Genomic DNA, 12,945 nt, shown 5'->3' with positions numbered 1-12,945 from the left:
CTTTGGCAGGGCAGAGCACCACCCCCTCCACGCCCTCCTATGTCATATGAAAAAGGGAAGTCAAGTCGGCAGAGCCGAGCTTTGGGGGGCGGGGGCAGCGGGCAGATACAAGATTGGGAATGGGGTGGAAGGGGTCAAAACTGGTGCATGAAGGAGCAGAGCCCATCCTGGCCGAGGCTGCCCAGCACAGCCGGGGGGGGGGGGGGTGCTGGAGGTGTCATTTTGGGGACTTTAAACAATTCCTGCAGGGGTCTCAGTGGAGGGCCCTGACCAGGGACAGTGGCATGGAGGAGGCAGAAGCATGAAGGAGATGGCCATCCTCAGCTGTTCCGCACTGGCCCACTGATGCCAAGCGCCCTCCTGCACCCCTACCTATTGCTACACAAGCTACCCCCCCCAACCCTCCCCATCCCCACCACCCTACACACACATAGTGCTTTCTGCCTAGGATGCTTCCTCTCTCCGGACTTAGCCACCCCCTACCCCATCCCAAAGCACCAGCGCTCTCTGCCCCAACCCGTTCTCCATCACATGTCTGCATGTCCGTCCGCACATGGGCTGTTCATTCCTTGTCTGGAACTGGGGGACTTCCATGCACAGGACAAGAAGAGGAGTCATTTGTCTCCTGGCTGAAGCTGTCCTGGAGGGAGGAGGTGGGGGGGGGCAGACTTAAATAGGGTGGGGCTGGAAGTAGGGCTTTGGGTTTTTGCACTTTAGGAGTTGTGCTCACCACTGAGGGTCAGGGAATGGAAGAGAACAGGTCGGAACTCTGCAGTAGCTCTTCTTTCAAGGAAAACCTTCCTCCAGACTGCGGGAGTGTCCTCTCACCATTCCTCGGGGCACTGCCCTCTCGATCAGATCATTCTAGACCCTGCCTCCTGCCCCCAAGTCTTCCCGAGCGTCACCTGTGTGAGCCCCTTCTGGCACGACAGCAGCCTGGTCCCTCCGCCAGCCCACCCGCCCCCTCACCAGCAGTGCCCTTCTGAGTGAGTCACAGCCAGCTACCCAGATATCTGCCTCCTACCTTGTACAGGGCAAGATCCCTCCAAGGCTACTCTGAATCCATCCTGCCTTCCATTGGGATCTGGACTCTGCCCTCTTTTAAGAACACTCCAAACGTCCATCAACGGGAACAGATTATACAAAACAAAGTATGCCTTATGGTGGAATGGTCCTCAGCAAGAAAAAAAAAACAACAGACTACCAAGACACTCAAAACAGGGACACATCTCAAAAACATTCTCCTGAACAAAAGAACCCCCCCCCACACACACACACACATACACACACACCATGCACTGCCTGATTCCATTTATATAACACTCCAGAAAAGGCAAGCTAATCTACAGTGACAGAAAGCAAAGCACTGGTAGCCGGTGCTGGTGGGGGAGGGAGACTGTTGAACGGCCCGCTGTAGCCAGTCTCAGACTCCTGAGCCTCCGAAATCCTGTGGGACAATAAATGCAAGTGGTTTTAAGCTGCTAGGATGGGGCGGGGGGTGGGGAGATAAAAAACGACCTCATGTTCACAAAACCTAAAAAGTTGGGTATTCCATACCAAGCATTGGTGAGGATGTGAAGAAATAAGAAGGCTCGTGCACCATTGGTGGGAGTACAAAATGGGGGAACCGCAGTGGAAAACAGTATGGTGGTTCCTCACAAAAGGAAACAATTAAAGAAGTATCATATGACCCAGCAATCCCACCCAAAAGAATTGAAAGAAGAAAGAGAGAGAGAGAGAGGGAGAGAAAAGGAAAAAAAAGAAAAGAAAAAAAGAAATAGATCCAAACACAACTATGTTCATGGTAACATGAGCCACAATGGCGAGGTACCCCTTCATGGATGAGTGGATGAACAGAACGTGGTACATCCACACAATGAGATAGTTCTCAGCGTTCAAAAAAGAAGGACATCCTGACACCTGCTACAATGCAGATCGACCTTGAGGACATCGTACTCAGTGATGTAAGCCAGTCACAAAAGGACGCATACTGTATGATTCCATTTATATGAGATCTCTAGAAGAATCAGATTCATAAAGACACAGTAGATGGTGGAAGCCAGGGGCTGGGGTGGGGGATGAGGAGTTAATGTTTCATGGAGACAGAGTCTCAGTTTTTGCAAAATGGAAAGTGCTCCGGAGACGGACGGTGGTGATGGTTTCAGGACAAGGGGAATGTACTTAACAATGGTTACAATGGTGGGTTCTGTGTTACAGTGTTTTACCTTGATTTTTTTTTTTTTTTAGACTGGTTATTATCAATGTGGAAAAACTCACGTGGGACCCATGGGAATGTAAAGTCGGCCGTCTTTCATAGTGAGAGACTGTGTGAAAGCAGAGTGAGTATGCGTGTCCCGTGACATCGCCATTCCACTCCGGCAACTAAACTCCTCTTTATCATCTGAGCACCCACAGCCCCCACGTGGGCAGAAAGTCCAAAGTGCCAGGGAGTTATTACCCTCTCTATCCCCCTTCCCCAGAGCAGCTCTTAGTCTGACAGGAGCTAGTGCGTCAACACTTCGGCTCTTGGGTGGGACCCCGTGGAGGTCGGTCCCACACCATCTCCCAGAGCTCCCCAGCAGAAGAGAACCCTAGCGGCCTGCGCACCTGTTCATTTGCCCTCATTCGTGTGCCATTGCTAATACTTACTGACCTCCTTCCTTTGCAGGTCTCCCCTCCCCATCTTCGGCCCACTTCAGTGCTTCCTGAGATCACTTTCCAGGGAGACCACTGGAGTCCGATTCCTTGTCTCAGGATCTGCACCTAGAGGCGTCTGAACTGAGACAACACCTCAATCCTCCACACGCCCATCATTTACTGAAGCCCCATGGGGTGGCAGGCACCGTGCCAATGTTGGGGACCCAGCGGGGAGCAGGAATCTCATGTGCTAGGGTCCTAGGGCTTCTATCCCAGTGACCTCAGAGATTCGTACAAGGGTGTAAAGTAAGGTGTCTCAGGATGCTCACTCCGGGGGCGTGTGGGGGGCTCAGTCTATTAAGGGTCTGCCTTCAGCTCAGGTCATGATCCCAGGGTCTGGGGATGGAGCCCTGTGTTGGGCTCCCTGCTCCGCAGGGAGTCTGCTTCTCCCTTTCCCTGTGCTGCTCCCCATGCTCTTATGTACATTTGCAAACGCTCTCTCTGAAATAAATAAATAAAGTTGTTGTTGTTTTTTTTTTTTTAAAGGATGCTCACTCCAGGGGCACCTGGGTGGCTCAGTGGGTTAAAGCCTCTGCCTTCCGCTCAGGTCATGATCTCAGGGTCCTTGGACTCGAGCCCCGCATTGGGCTTTCTGCTCAGCAGGGAGCCTGCTTCCTCCTCTCTCTCTGCCCGTCTCTCTGCCTACTTGTGGTCTCTCTCTCTCTCTCTGTCAAATAAATAAATAAAATCTTTAAAAAAAAAAAAAAAAAAAAAGGATGCTCACTTCAACATAAAGCTTTAAACACCACCCCCACCCCCAGGACATGGATCTAAGGAGCTACTCCTGGGCAGGAAGGGGTGAAGGAGAGGGAGACATGACTCCATCTCAAATGCCCCAAAGTGGCGCTTGGCCTTTTTCACCCACCTCACCCTGCGTAGTGACATGCACAGCACTTTCCCAGACCGAGATCTCATTCCCTGGCCTGTCTGCCTGCTTACCTCCGTGTTGGCTGCCCCTGCTCCGGCAGAAGCTCTGAGAGAGAACGGGGCCTTGCTTATCTCGGCCTCACAATGAAGGTCTACATTGGGGCTGCCCATGGGGGAGCTCACAGACACTTTGGAGAAGTTGTGCCTCCCAGGGTCGTGCCAATCGCAAGGCTTCACAGAGGAACCTAAGCGGAGAGGGGGTGGTCCCCATCCTCAAGGTTTGGAGTGTCTGGCTATCTCGGGTCTAGCGGACTCATGGGCTCCTTATTCCCCAGGGGAGGGATCTCATTCTCCCCTTCCGTCAAGGTCCCCTATCCCTTGAGGTTTACAGATAGAAGCGATCAAGGTTCATCAAAGGCCTTCAGGCTGAAGCGGGTGCTTTCTGATTCTAAGACTCAGCGTAGGCCTCCTCCGCGGAGGAGGAATGAGTGGGGGTGGAGAGGCAGTCATCCTTTCTAGAAGCTGGCCTCCCAGGCTGCCCTCAAGCCTGGGATCTCAGAGCCCTCTGGCCCCTGTGCTTCCTGGCTCGGCACCCCCCACCCTACCCCAGACCTGAGGGCAGCTTGCTCCTACCCTTCCCAGGGAAGTCCAGAGCAGAACTCAAGGCTGGGCAGGGTCAGACCAAGAAGCGCCCCCACTCTGCTCAGCTTCCCTTGGCCTGGTGCTCAGAGCAGGAAAAGGGAAACCCCCCTTGGTTCCCCGGACTCTGTTCACTGGTCCCTTGGCTATGCCTGAAGGTGGCTACACCTGGGGGAGGGGCGGGGGTGGGGAGGCTCGTCACCTGTTCCTGACAGGGTCTATGCAGCCTGGATCCTGGAAGGAAGCCCCGAGGCTGGTTCTGGGAGCGCAGTCCCTCCGGGCCCCTCCGTTTCCCCGACTGCAGCCTGAGCCAAAGGTCTAAGACCCCCGCTCCTCCGGCCCGCCCCTCACCCACCGCGGGGAGAGCGGGGGCACGACTGCCCTCCTCCCACAACCCCTCCGCGCCGGGAGTTGGGGGCGACCTGAGAGGGCCCAGAGGGAGGCGGGGCCGGGCCGTCCACGGGGCGGGCAGGCGGGGCGGCTCCCGGGCTCCTGTCCCGCCCGCCCGCCCTGACTCACCCAGGCTGGCCCGGGAACTCTGCGGGAGTCCCGGCCGCTCCGCTCCCAGGGACCCAGGAGTTGGGCCCAGCGTCCCAGCCGGAGCGGTGAGTAGATGGCTGTCTGTCCCCGGGGACGGGGCGGCGGGGCGCGGGTCTGGCCCGCATGAGGGCCGCCCCAGGTGCCGCTGACCCTGGCGCCCGAGCCCGCGGCCCGCTGGGAGGCACAATGAACTGGGGAGGGGGTGGGGGCGGCGAGAGACTCGGCCGTCGGCAGCCCGAGGGCGCCTGTCAGGGAGCGGGGTGGGGGTGGGGGGTCTGGGCTAGGACGGAACGGAACGAAGGTCAGCAGGATGGAGGAACCCCCCCCCATCCCCGGGGTCTTGATCCTGTTCCCCTCTCCTTGCCTGCTGGGGGAAAGAGACAGCGACAACTCACCTCTGCGAACCCCTCAGCGCCCCCAGAACCTCACCCCTTGGGATCCTCTCCATGGTGTCCCATCCAGAACTCTTAAACCTCAAGACTCCCTCCGCTCCCAAGTCCTGGCAGTGCGGCTTGGAAACATACTAGGTTGGGAGCCCCCAAGCCCGGGCCTGGCCCAAGATCTGCTACTAAGATCCCCCCACCCTCTCTCAGTTTCTCGCACTTTCTTTCCCCCTCAGTTTCTCTCTTGTGTAAAAGCCAAAGATTGGACCCGTGTGTTCCAAAGCCTGTTTCAGGGCTGACAACTATCACTGTGTTTTCCCTGCCCATGAGCATGGGCTGTGGGTTGAGGGGGGGCCGGGACCAGGAGCACCCACCAGTGCCCTGTTTTGGGAGGCCACCTGGGAGCTCCGGAGAGGGCCTGAGAGAGCAGAAGCAGGGGTGAGGTACGGATGGGTGGAGCTCGGGCTGGGCCTGGTGGTTAGGTGGACCAGGACCCTCCAGCCTGGCCATCCGAGCAGCTGCCGACCGCCCATCTGCTCTGCTGGAGCTCCCCTCTGAGGGTCTCCTGGAGAAGACACGGTGGCATCTCAGCAGAGGTTTTCACCCACAAGCGTACAAGGCGGTGTGGGGGGGTGCTACCAGGCAGATGAGACTTGGGGGTTACGCCTTAAATACCACTGGTAGCTGTGAAACCTCCAGCTGATTATTTCCCTCCTTGAGAGTCTGGAAAATGAGGGTTGCAACACCCTCCCTCCGAGAGTTGGGATGAAAGGAGGTCCTGGAAGCATCTGGTGGCCATAAGGAGCGTGTGGCCGAGTGGCTGTTTTCCTCCGGACTCCCCTTCCCTCAAGCCCTCCGCCCTGGGGCCCAGCTCAGACAAAGTGGGGGGGGCCCATCTTGTGTCTGTGGAAGCTTAATGGCAGGTTCGGGCCATCCAGTTTGAGTCATGGAGACAGATAATGATAACCCCCATGTCTGCCTCCAATGGTGTTGTGTATGTATACCTTGTTCCGTGAGAGCCACAGGGCCTTCCACTGGGGACCCTGGGTGTCTCTGCCTTGTTGCCTTTGATTGCAGTCCTGGTATGGTGGGCGCTAGAGCTCCTGGCCAGGCGAGATGGACGCAGGCAGAACGTCGGTCCCTGCCCATGTATTTTTGCCACAGCCCCCAGAAGTGCTCTCCTTAGGTTGAACAGCGGAGTGGGGTCCCTCACAGGGACAGGTCCCCAGCAGCTGGCTCCCGGCTCTCCCCTCAGCTCAGCGTGTACATCCAGGCGCACACTCCAGAATGCCCCCAGGTGTCCCCTTGGATGGCTGCTGTGTACATTGCCCCCCCCCCCCCGGGCATGAGCCCCACGTGTTTAAGATTCCCCAGGGACTGGACTGATACAGTTTTCCTTTTAGGATCGGGTGTCACGGTGAGAGGGAAGGATGGGGCACTGTGGGAGGGAGCCTCGGTTCTGTCTGAGCACCCCCTGTCTGCGTGCCCGGTTGGGGTGAGTCAGGGCCTGAGTCAAGGGGCCCTGCCCCTGCCATCCCAAAGTGAGGGCCTCTGATGGGATTAGAAGGTGTGGTGGACTGCCCCGCCCTCAGCCCTCAGCCTGGTGGGCAGAACCCGCATCCTGTATCCTTGCCCACCTCCACCCCATCCCCACCCAGGAGCCAACCCAAGGCCTCACTGACCTGGGGACCAACAAAAAGGAGGGTCGGAGGGAAGTGTCGAGTAACTGACTGAGGTGTGGGCCAAGGCCAGGTTCCCCTCCCCTAGGAAATGGGTGAGAGGCTGGGGGACCCGTTGATGGCCCGGATGCCTCCCTCCCTTGCCCAGTCTCCGGGAACCCCATATGGGAAAACTGGCAGGGTAGAGGAGCACGGATGCTGGGAGGGGCGGTCCAGCCTCGGAGCCCCCTGGGAAGCAGTGCAGGTCTTGCTGCCTCACTTTCCTTCCGTCCAGCCTCAGGGCGCTGGGTAGGGAGGCTCCCTGTGGGAGGCAGGCTCCCCCCCCCCCCCCCCCCCCCCCCCCGCTCCCTGCTTGGGAGGGTGATGTCCCAGCCTGTGGCCCACGCCCCCATGTGACTTGCTCCTGGCCGTCCGTATCTGAAATAATGATACCTTGGTCTAAAATGAAACCCAGGGACAGACAGAGTGGGCCGGCCGCCCAGCCCCAGTCCCGGGCTGTAGGTGTCACTCTGGCTTCTCCCTGTGTTTTCCATTTCCTGATCCTCTGCCCTCCAGGCATCCTGGCACCCCCTACCCAGGCTTCTGTTTTCTGCCTCAGATTCTGGGCACCAACCCCTGTAGAAACCCAGGTGTCCTAGTGCTCCCTCCCCCTAACTGACCAGCCTTCGGTTTTGCCACTCCCTGCCCCTCGGGCCCTGTAACCAGAGCCAGGCTCCAGCCGGCTTTTCCGGTTGGAGGTTGGAGGTGGTGCCCAGAGCGCCCCTGAAGGGGGTGGGGGGCCCACACCCCGGAAGTCCTGAGCCTGCCTCAGACGCGCTCTGGCCCAGTGGCAGAGAGAGCTGGGGCTGGGTGTCTGGAGTCAGAGCCGCAGAGCGAGCGCTTCGGGCTCTGCATCGAGGGTGGGCGGCGGCTGCGTTCTGGGAGAGCGCCACACGGGCCAGCTGGGGGACAGCGGCCCTGTGGACTGCGGGTCCTGACCTCTGAAAGGGCCAGCAGCGTCAGATGGGAGCGAGGATCCCGGGGAGCAGAAGTGGGAAGAACAGTAGGAGCTCAGCTCCAGGAAGGAGGTGAGGTCTGGGGCAGAGGGGAAGGGGGCACACAGCTCGTGCACTCTGCCAGGCTGGGACAGGCGAGAAGGCAAATTGGGAGCAGAGGCAGGTGTCCGGCTCGCTGGGGGCCCACGACCAGGCACCCCCTCTTGAGGGTCTCTGCAACCCCTGCCTGCCCCTCCCCCGCAGGAAAGATGATTCCGGTGGCCGAGTTCAAGCAGTTCACGGAGCAGCAGCCCGCCTTCAAGGTGCTCAAGCCCTGGTGGGACGTGCTGGCCGAGTACCTCACAGTGGCTATGCTCATGATCGGGGTCTTCGGCTGCACTCTGCAGGTAAGGCGCTCCGCCGCCGGGGCGGGGCGGGGCCTGGGGATTCCGGAAGGGGGTGCCACCGTTCTGGAGCCTGGAAGGGGGACATCAAAGCGTTGACGGGGGGGTTATTTCCTTCTGCGGCTGTGAGGCAGAGGGAGCCTGCGTTCCCTGCCTCTCTCCTTCCCGGCTCTCCCGTGGCCTCTGACATTCCTTGGTGTATAGATGCCCGTAGCTCCTCTTCCCTGTGCATGTGTCTTTGTCCAAAGGACGTAAGGCCCACCTTAATGACCTCACCTTAACTTGATCACGTGTGCTCTGCAAAGACGATCTAGTCACAGGTATTAAGGGTTAGGACTTCAGGATCTTTTGCCAGGGCTAAGAGGGGGAGAGACCAAGCATCGCATTCAACCAAACTCCTTTTTTCAAAGACTGAGGTGCTTTCAGAGGCTTAGCGACTCTTCCAAAATCACAGCCAGCTGAGGACAGTCAGCAGGGCCTGGGGCTTCCTCCCACCTTCAGCCCACCTGCCCCCCTCAGCCAGCTATCCAAGCCGACCCAGCTCCTTGATCCTCTTTCCTCGCCTCATTCCCAGGTGACACAGGACAAGATCATCTGTCTGCCCAGTCACGAACTCCGAGAGAATCTATCCGAAGCCCCATGCCAGCAGCTGCTGCCCCGGGGCGTCTCCGAGCAGATGGGGGGCCTCCGGGAGGTCAGCGGCCTCAAGAACAACTTGGACCTCCAGCAGTACAGCTTCATCAACCAGCTGTGCTACGAGACCGCCCTCCACTGGTACGCCAAGTACTTCCCCTACCTGGTCGTCATCCACACACTCATCTTCATGGTCTGCACCAGCTTCTGGTTCAAGTTCCCCGGCACGAGTTCCAAGATCGAGCACTTCATCTCCATTCTGGGCAAGTGTTTCGACTCGCCCTGGACCACGCGGGCCCTGTCCGAGGTCTCTGGGGACAACCACAAGGGCCCCGCTGCGGGACGGGCGACGGCGACCGTGGAGGCGTCCGCGGGGCCAGGAAAGGCAAGTGAGGGTGAGAAGGAAAAGGTACTGATGGAGCCTGAGAAGGTGGTGACGGAGCCACCGGCCGTCACCCTGCTGGACAAGAAGGAGGGCGAACAGGCCAAGGCGTTGTTTGAGAAGGTCAAGAAGTTCCGCGTGCACGTGGAGGAAGGCGACATCTTGTACACCATGTACATCCGGCAGACGGTGCTCAAGGTCTGCAAGTTCTTCGCCATCCTGGTCTACAACCTGGTCTATGTGGAGAAGATCAGTTTCCTGGTGGCCTGCAGGGTCGAGACCTCGGAGGTGACAGGCTACGCCAGCTTCTGCTGCAACCACACCAAGGCCCACCTCTTCTCCAAGCTGGCGTTCTGCTACATCTCTTTCGTGTGCGTCTACGGGCTGACCTGTCTCTACACCCTCTACTGGCTTTTCCACCGGCCCCTCAAGGAGTACTCCTTCCGCTCGGTGCGGGAGGAGACCGGCATGGGGGACATACCGGACGTCAAGAATGACTTCGCTTTCATGCTCCACCTCATCGACCAGTATGACTCGCTCTACTCCAAGCGCTTCGCCGTCTTCCTCTCCGAGGTCAGCGAGAGCCGCCTGAAGCAACTCAACCTGAACCACGAGTGGACGCCCGAGAAGCTTCGGCAGAAGCTGCAGCGCAACGCCCGCGGCCGGCTCGAGCTGGCCCTCTGCATGCTCCCGGGGCTGCCCGACACCGTCTTCGAGCTCAGCGAGCTGGAGGCGCTGCGGCTGGAGGCCATCTGCGACATCACGTTCCCCCCGGGCCTCTCGCAGCTGGTGGGCCTGCAGGAGCTCAGCCTGCTGCACTCGCCGGCCAGGCTGCCCTTCTCCTTGCAGGTCTTCCTGCGGGACCGCCTCAAGGTCATCCGCGTCAAGTGCGAGGAGCTCCGCGAGGTGCCCCTGTGGGTGTTTGGGCTGCGGGGCCTGGAGGAGCTGCACCTCGAGGGGCTCTTCCCCCCGGAGCTGGCTCGGGCAGCGACCCTTGAGAGCCTCCGGGAGCTAAAGCAGCTCAAGGTGCTATCTCTGCGGAGCAACGCCGGCAAGGTGCCCGCCAGCGTGACGGACGTGGCCGGCCATCTGCAGCGGCTCAGCCTGCACAACGATGGGGCCCGCCTGCTGGCCCTTAACAGCCTCAAGAAGCTGGCGGCGCTGCGGGAGCTGGAGCTGGTGGCCTGCGGGCTGGAGCGCATCCCCCACGCCATCTTCAGCCTGGGTGCGCTGCAGGAACTGGACCTCAAGGACAACCACCTGCGGTCCATCGAGGAGATCCTCAGCTTCCAGCACTGTCGCAAGCTGGTCACGCTCAGGCTGTGGCACAACCAGATCGCCTATGTCCCCGAGCACGTGCGGAAGCTCCGGGGGCTCGAGCAGCTCTACCTCAGCCACAACAAGCTGGAGACCCTGCCCAGCCAGCTGGGCATGTGCTGCAGCCTCCGCCTGCTGGACATCTCCCACAATGGGCTGCGCTCCCTGCCCCCTGAGCTGGGCCTCCTCCAGAACCTGCAGCACCTCGCTCTGTCCTACAATGCCCTGGAAGCCCTGCCCGACGAGCTCTTCTTCTGCCGCAAGCTGCGGACGCTGCTCCTGGGCTACAACCACCTGAGCCAGCTCTCGCCCCAGGTGGGGGCCCTCAGAGCCCTCGGGCGCCTGGAGCTCAGGGGCAACCGCTTGGAGGTGCTGCCAGAAGAGCTTGGCAACTGCATGGGGCTCAGGAAAGTGGGGCTCGTGGTAGAGGATGCCCTTTACGAGGGCCTGCCAGCAGAGGTGCGGGAGAAACTGGAGGAGGAATGAAGCGAAGGTGGGGAAGGTTGGGGTAGAGGCCTTCTGGATGCTTCCACGCCAGAGTCTCTGCTGCTGTCTTGAAGAGAGGTGGCCAAGACGGCCCAGGCCAAGAGAGGAGGAGCAGACACATCAGCCTCGTGGGGTCCAGGCAAGATCCTGGGGCTGGTCTGAGAAGAGACGGGAGGCCGTGGATTTGGGGTGGAACGTCAGAGAGGGATTAACTCAGTCCTTGGATTCTCAGGCTAAAACCACACCTGTGTCTTTGGCTGGCTGGCCTGCCCCGCCCGTGGACATTCTAGCTCAATTAGTGCCATATAAGGGGGTGCGGCACATCCCAATGGGATTTCAACCCTTCCCCCGCCCTGGACCAAAACAGCTTCTATCTGGGGTCCTCTCCCAAGGAGGGGACACAGACACAGGAGACCGACGACCCTCACCCCCAGCTTTGATGCCAATCCCTTATTTATAAGTTGTTTGCTACGTACACGTGCACTCAGAAAAATGGTTCTCACATTTGGCTACGCATCAAAATCAACATCCCCAAAACAAAACATCTTGGGCCCCACCCCTGAAAGACTGACTCAGGTCTGGCTGGAGACCAGGAACCTGACTGTCAGTAAGCATCCCAGGTAATTCTAATGAAGGTGGTCCTAGGTCTGTATGTTGGGAATTGTGGACCTCCAGAATCTGGATGTCCAGTGCAGGGATTCTGAACCCTTTTTAAGTCCTAGACTTTTTTAAACATCTGACAAAAGCTGGGCACCTCCTTTCCCAGGAAAATGCTCAGGTACACATACATGCAAATTTCCGCAAGCGACTTCAGGCAGGCAGCAGATTCCCCCAGACGTCCCAGAGGGCCATTCATGGACATCCGAAGGATGGCAGACTCCAGGGTTCAGAACGCCTTCGATGGAGGTTACATTCTTCTGAGCACAGGCAGGAACTTGTCTTTCAAATACTCCCTGTATGAGGGAGCATCTATCAGAGGATGCTCAATAAATAATACGAATTATGAAAACTAAACTTCTGATCTCTGGTATCCATTCTGTTGTCTAAGCCTTCCATTTCACCAGACGGGTCGGTTATAGGCAAGCAGTGATACTCACCTGCCAGCATCAAGGGTATGAGTTTTTCTGTCCTAGAAGCAGAGGCAGAGCGATCTTGACTTACCAGGAGAAATGACGTGGCATCCTCTGCCTACCTTTTTTCTGGAGAACCCCTTTTCCTCTACATTATCTGTTAGTTCTCCAGACCCCACTCTCTTGTACCGGTTTGACCCGTCAGTTGTCACCAGAGAAGTTCCCACAAGCCTTCATCGCCCACCAGTGTTCCTGTGCTGGACCAGGAGTATGTGGGTCATATGGGACAAGCCGCCTGACCCTGACCTCCTGCAACTGGACACCACGAGGTGTCTCCAAAATGTGAGCCTCTTCCTGGCAACTGAGAGCAGAGGCAAACTGCTTTCCGAAAACCAGGATTCCAGCTGGGGACATTTTCCGAGGCACTCATCACACTAGCTAAGCCTCGGGGAAGACAGGCTGAGGCGCATTAACACCAAGGCCCATTTTCTGCATTGCCCAGGAGCAGGGCTCACATTCTGGGGCTGGAAGAAGAGGGAAAGTCTTGAAATACCCGATTTGGGTCTGACCTGGAACTCTGGCCATGACCCTGGCCGTGTCCTCGATATCAGGGGTCATGCCGCTGGTCCTAGAGACCCTACAGTGACCGAGCCCTACCCCGCCCCTCCCGCCAGTCCTTGCCCAACCCCGAGCTTGCTGAAATAGAAAGGGCTCCCCACGGGCGCCTAATTATGGTGAGAAGGCAGCAATTAAGCCTAACAAGGATCCTAATGAAGCACTGTCCCAGACGAGAAAGGCAGCTGTGAGGGAGCGTGGGTGCCAGAGAACAGGCCGGGCGGGGAAGAGCGAAAACAACGCTGGGGAGGACACACAG

The 12,945-nt window shown here is 58.6% G+C and overlaps 1 protein-coding gene and 1 long non-coding RNA gene across 3 annotated transcripts; both read left to right on the top strand.

The window, feature by feature from the left end:
- Positions 1-161: 161 nt before the first annotated feature.
- LOC131823430 (uncharacterized) lies at positions 162-3,170 on the top strand. Its single transcript, XR_009350584.1, has 3 exons — positions 162-1,964; positions 2,248-2,339; positions 2,669-3,170. It is a non-coding gene; the product is annotated as an uncharacterized LOC131823430 (long non-coding RNA).
- A 1,523-nt stretch (positions 3,171-4,693) lies between these two features.
- LRRC8E (leucine rich repeat containing 8 VRAC subunit E) lies at positions 4,694-12,015 on the top strand. 2 transcript variants are annotated; one of them, XM_059159782.1, is made up of 3 exons: positions 4,694-4,808; positions 8,044-8,186; positions 8,758-12,015. In XM_059159782.1, the coding sequence occupies exons 2-3, from the start codon at positions 8,049-8,051 to the stop codon at positions 10,999-11,001; spliced, it is 2,382 nt and encodes a 793-aa protein (XP_059015765.1). In that variant the 5' UTR covers positions 4,694-4,808; positions 8,044-8,048; the 3' UTR covers positions 11,002-12,015. The 2 variants fall into 2 exon arrangements, with proteins under 2 accessions (XP_059015765.1, XP_059015764.1); XM_059159781.1 differs by lacking the exon at positions 4,694-4,808 and adding an exon at positions 7,189-7,872.
- Positions 12,016-12,945: the final 930 nt, after the last annotated feature.

The sequence above is a fragment of the Mustela lutreola genome, chromosome 2 (genome assembly GCF_030435805.1).
Source record: "Mustela lutreola isolate mMusLut2 chromosome 2, mMusLut2.pri, whole genome shotgun sequence".
Taxonomy (NCBI): Eukaryota; Metazoa; Chordata; class Mammalia; order Carnivora; family Mustelidae; genus Mustela; species Mustela lutreola.
The sequence above is the reverse complement of the archived record's forward strand: the minus strand, read 5'-3'. Positions and strand labels throughout refer to the sequence as shown.

Bases quoted from the DNA above. Each gene is read 5' to 3' on its own strand.
- LRRC8E (XM_059159782.1), top strand. From the start codon at position 8,049: ATGATTCCGGTGGCCGAGTTCAAGCAGTTCACGGAGCAGCAGCCCGCC. The intron at 8,187-8,757 runs GTAAGGCGCTCC...CCTCATTCCCAG, and splicing joins TCTTCGGCTGCACTCTGCAG to GTGACACAGGACAAGATCAT.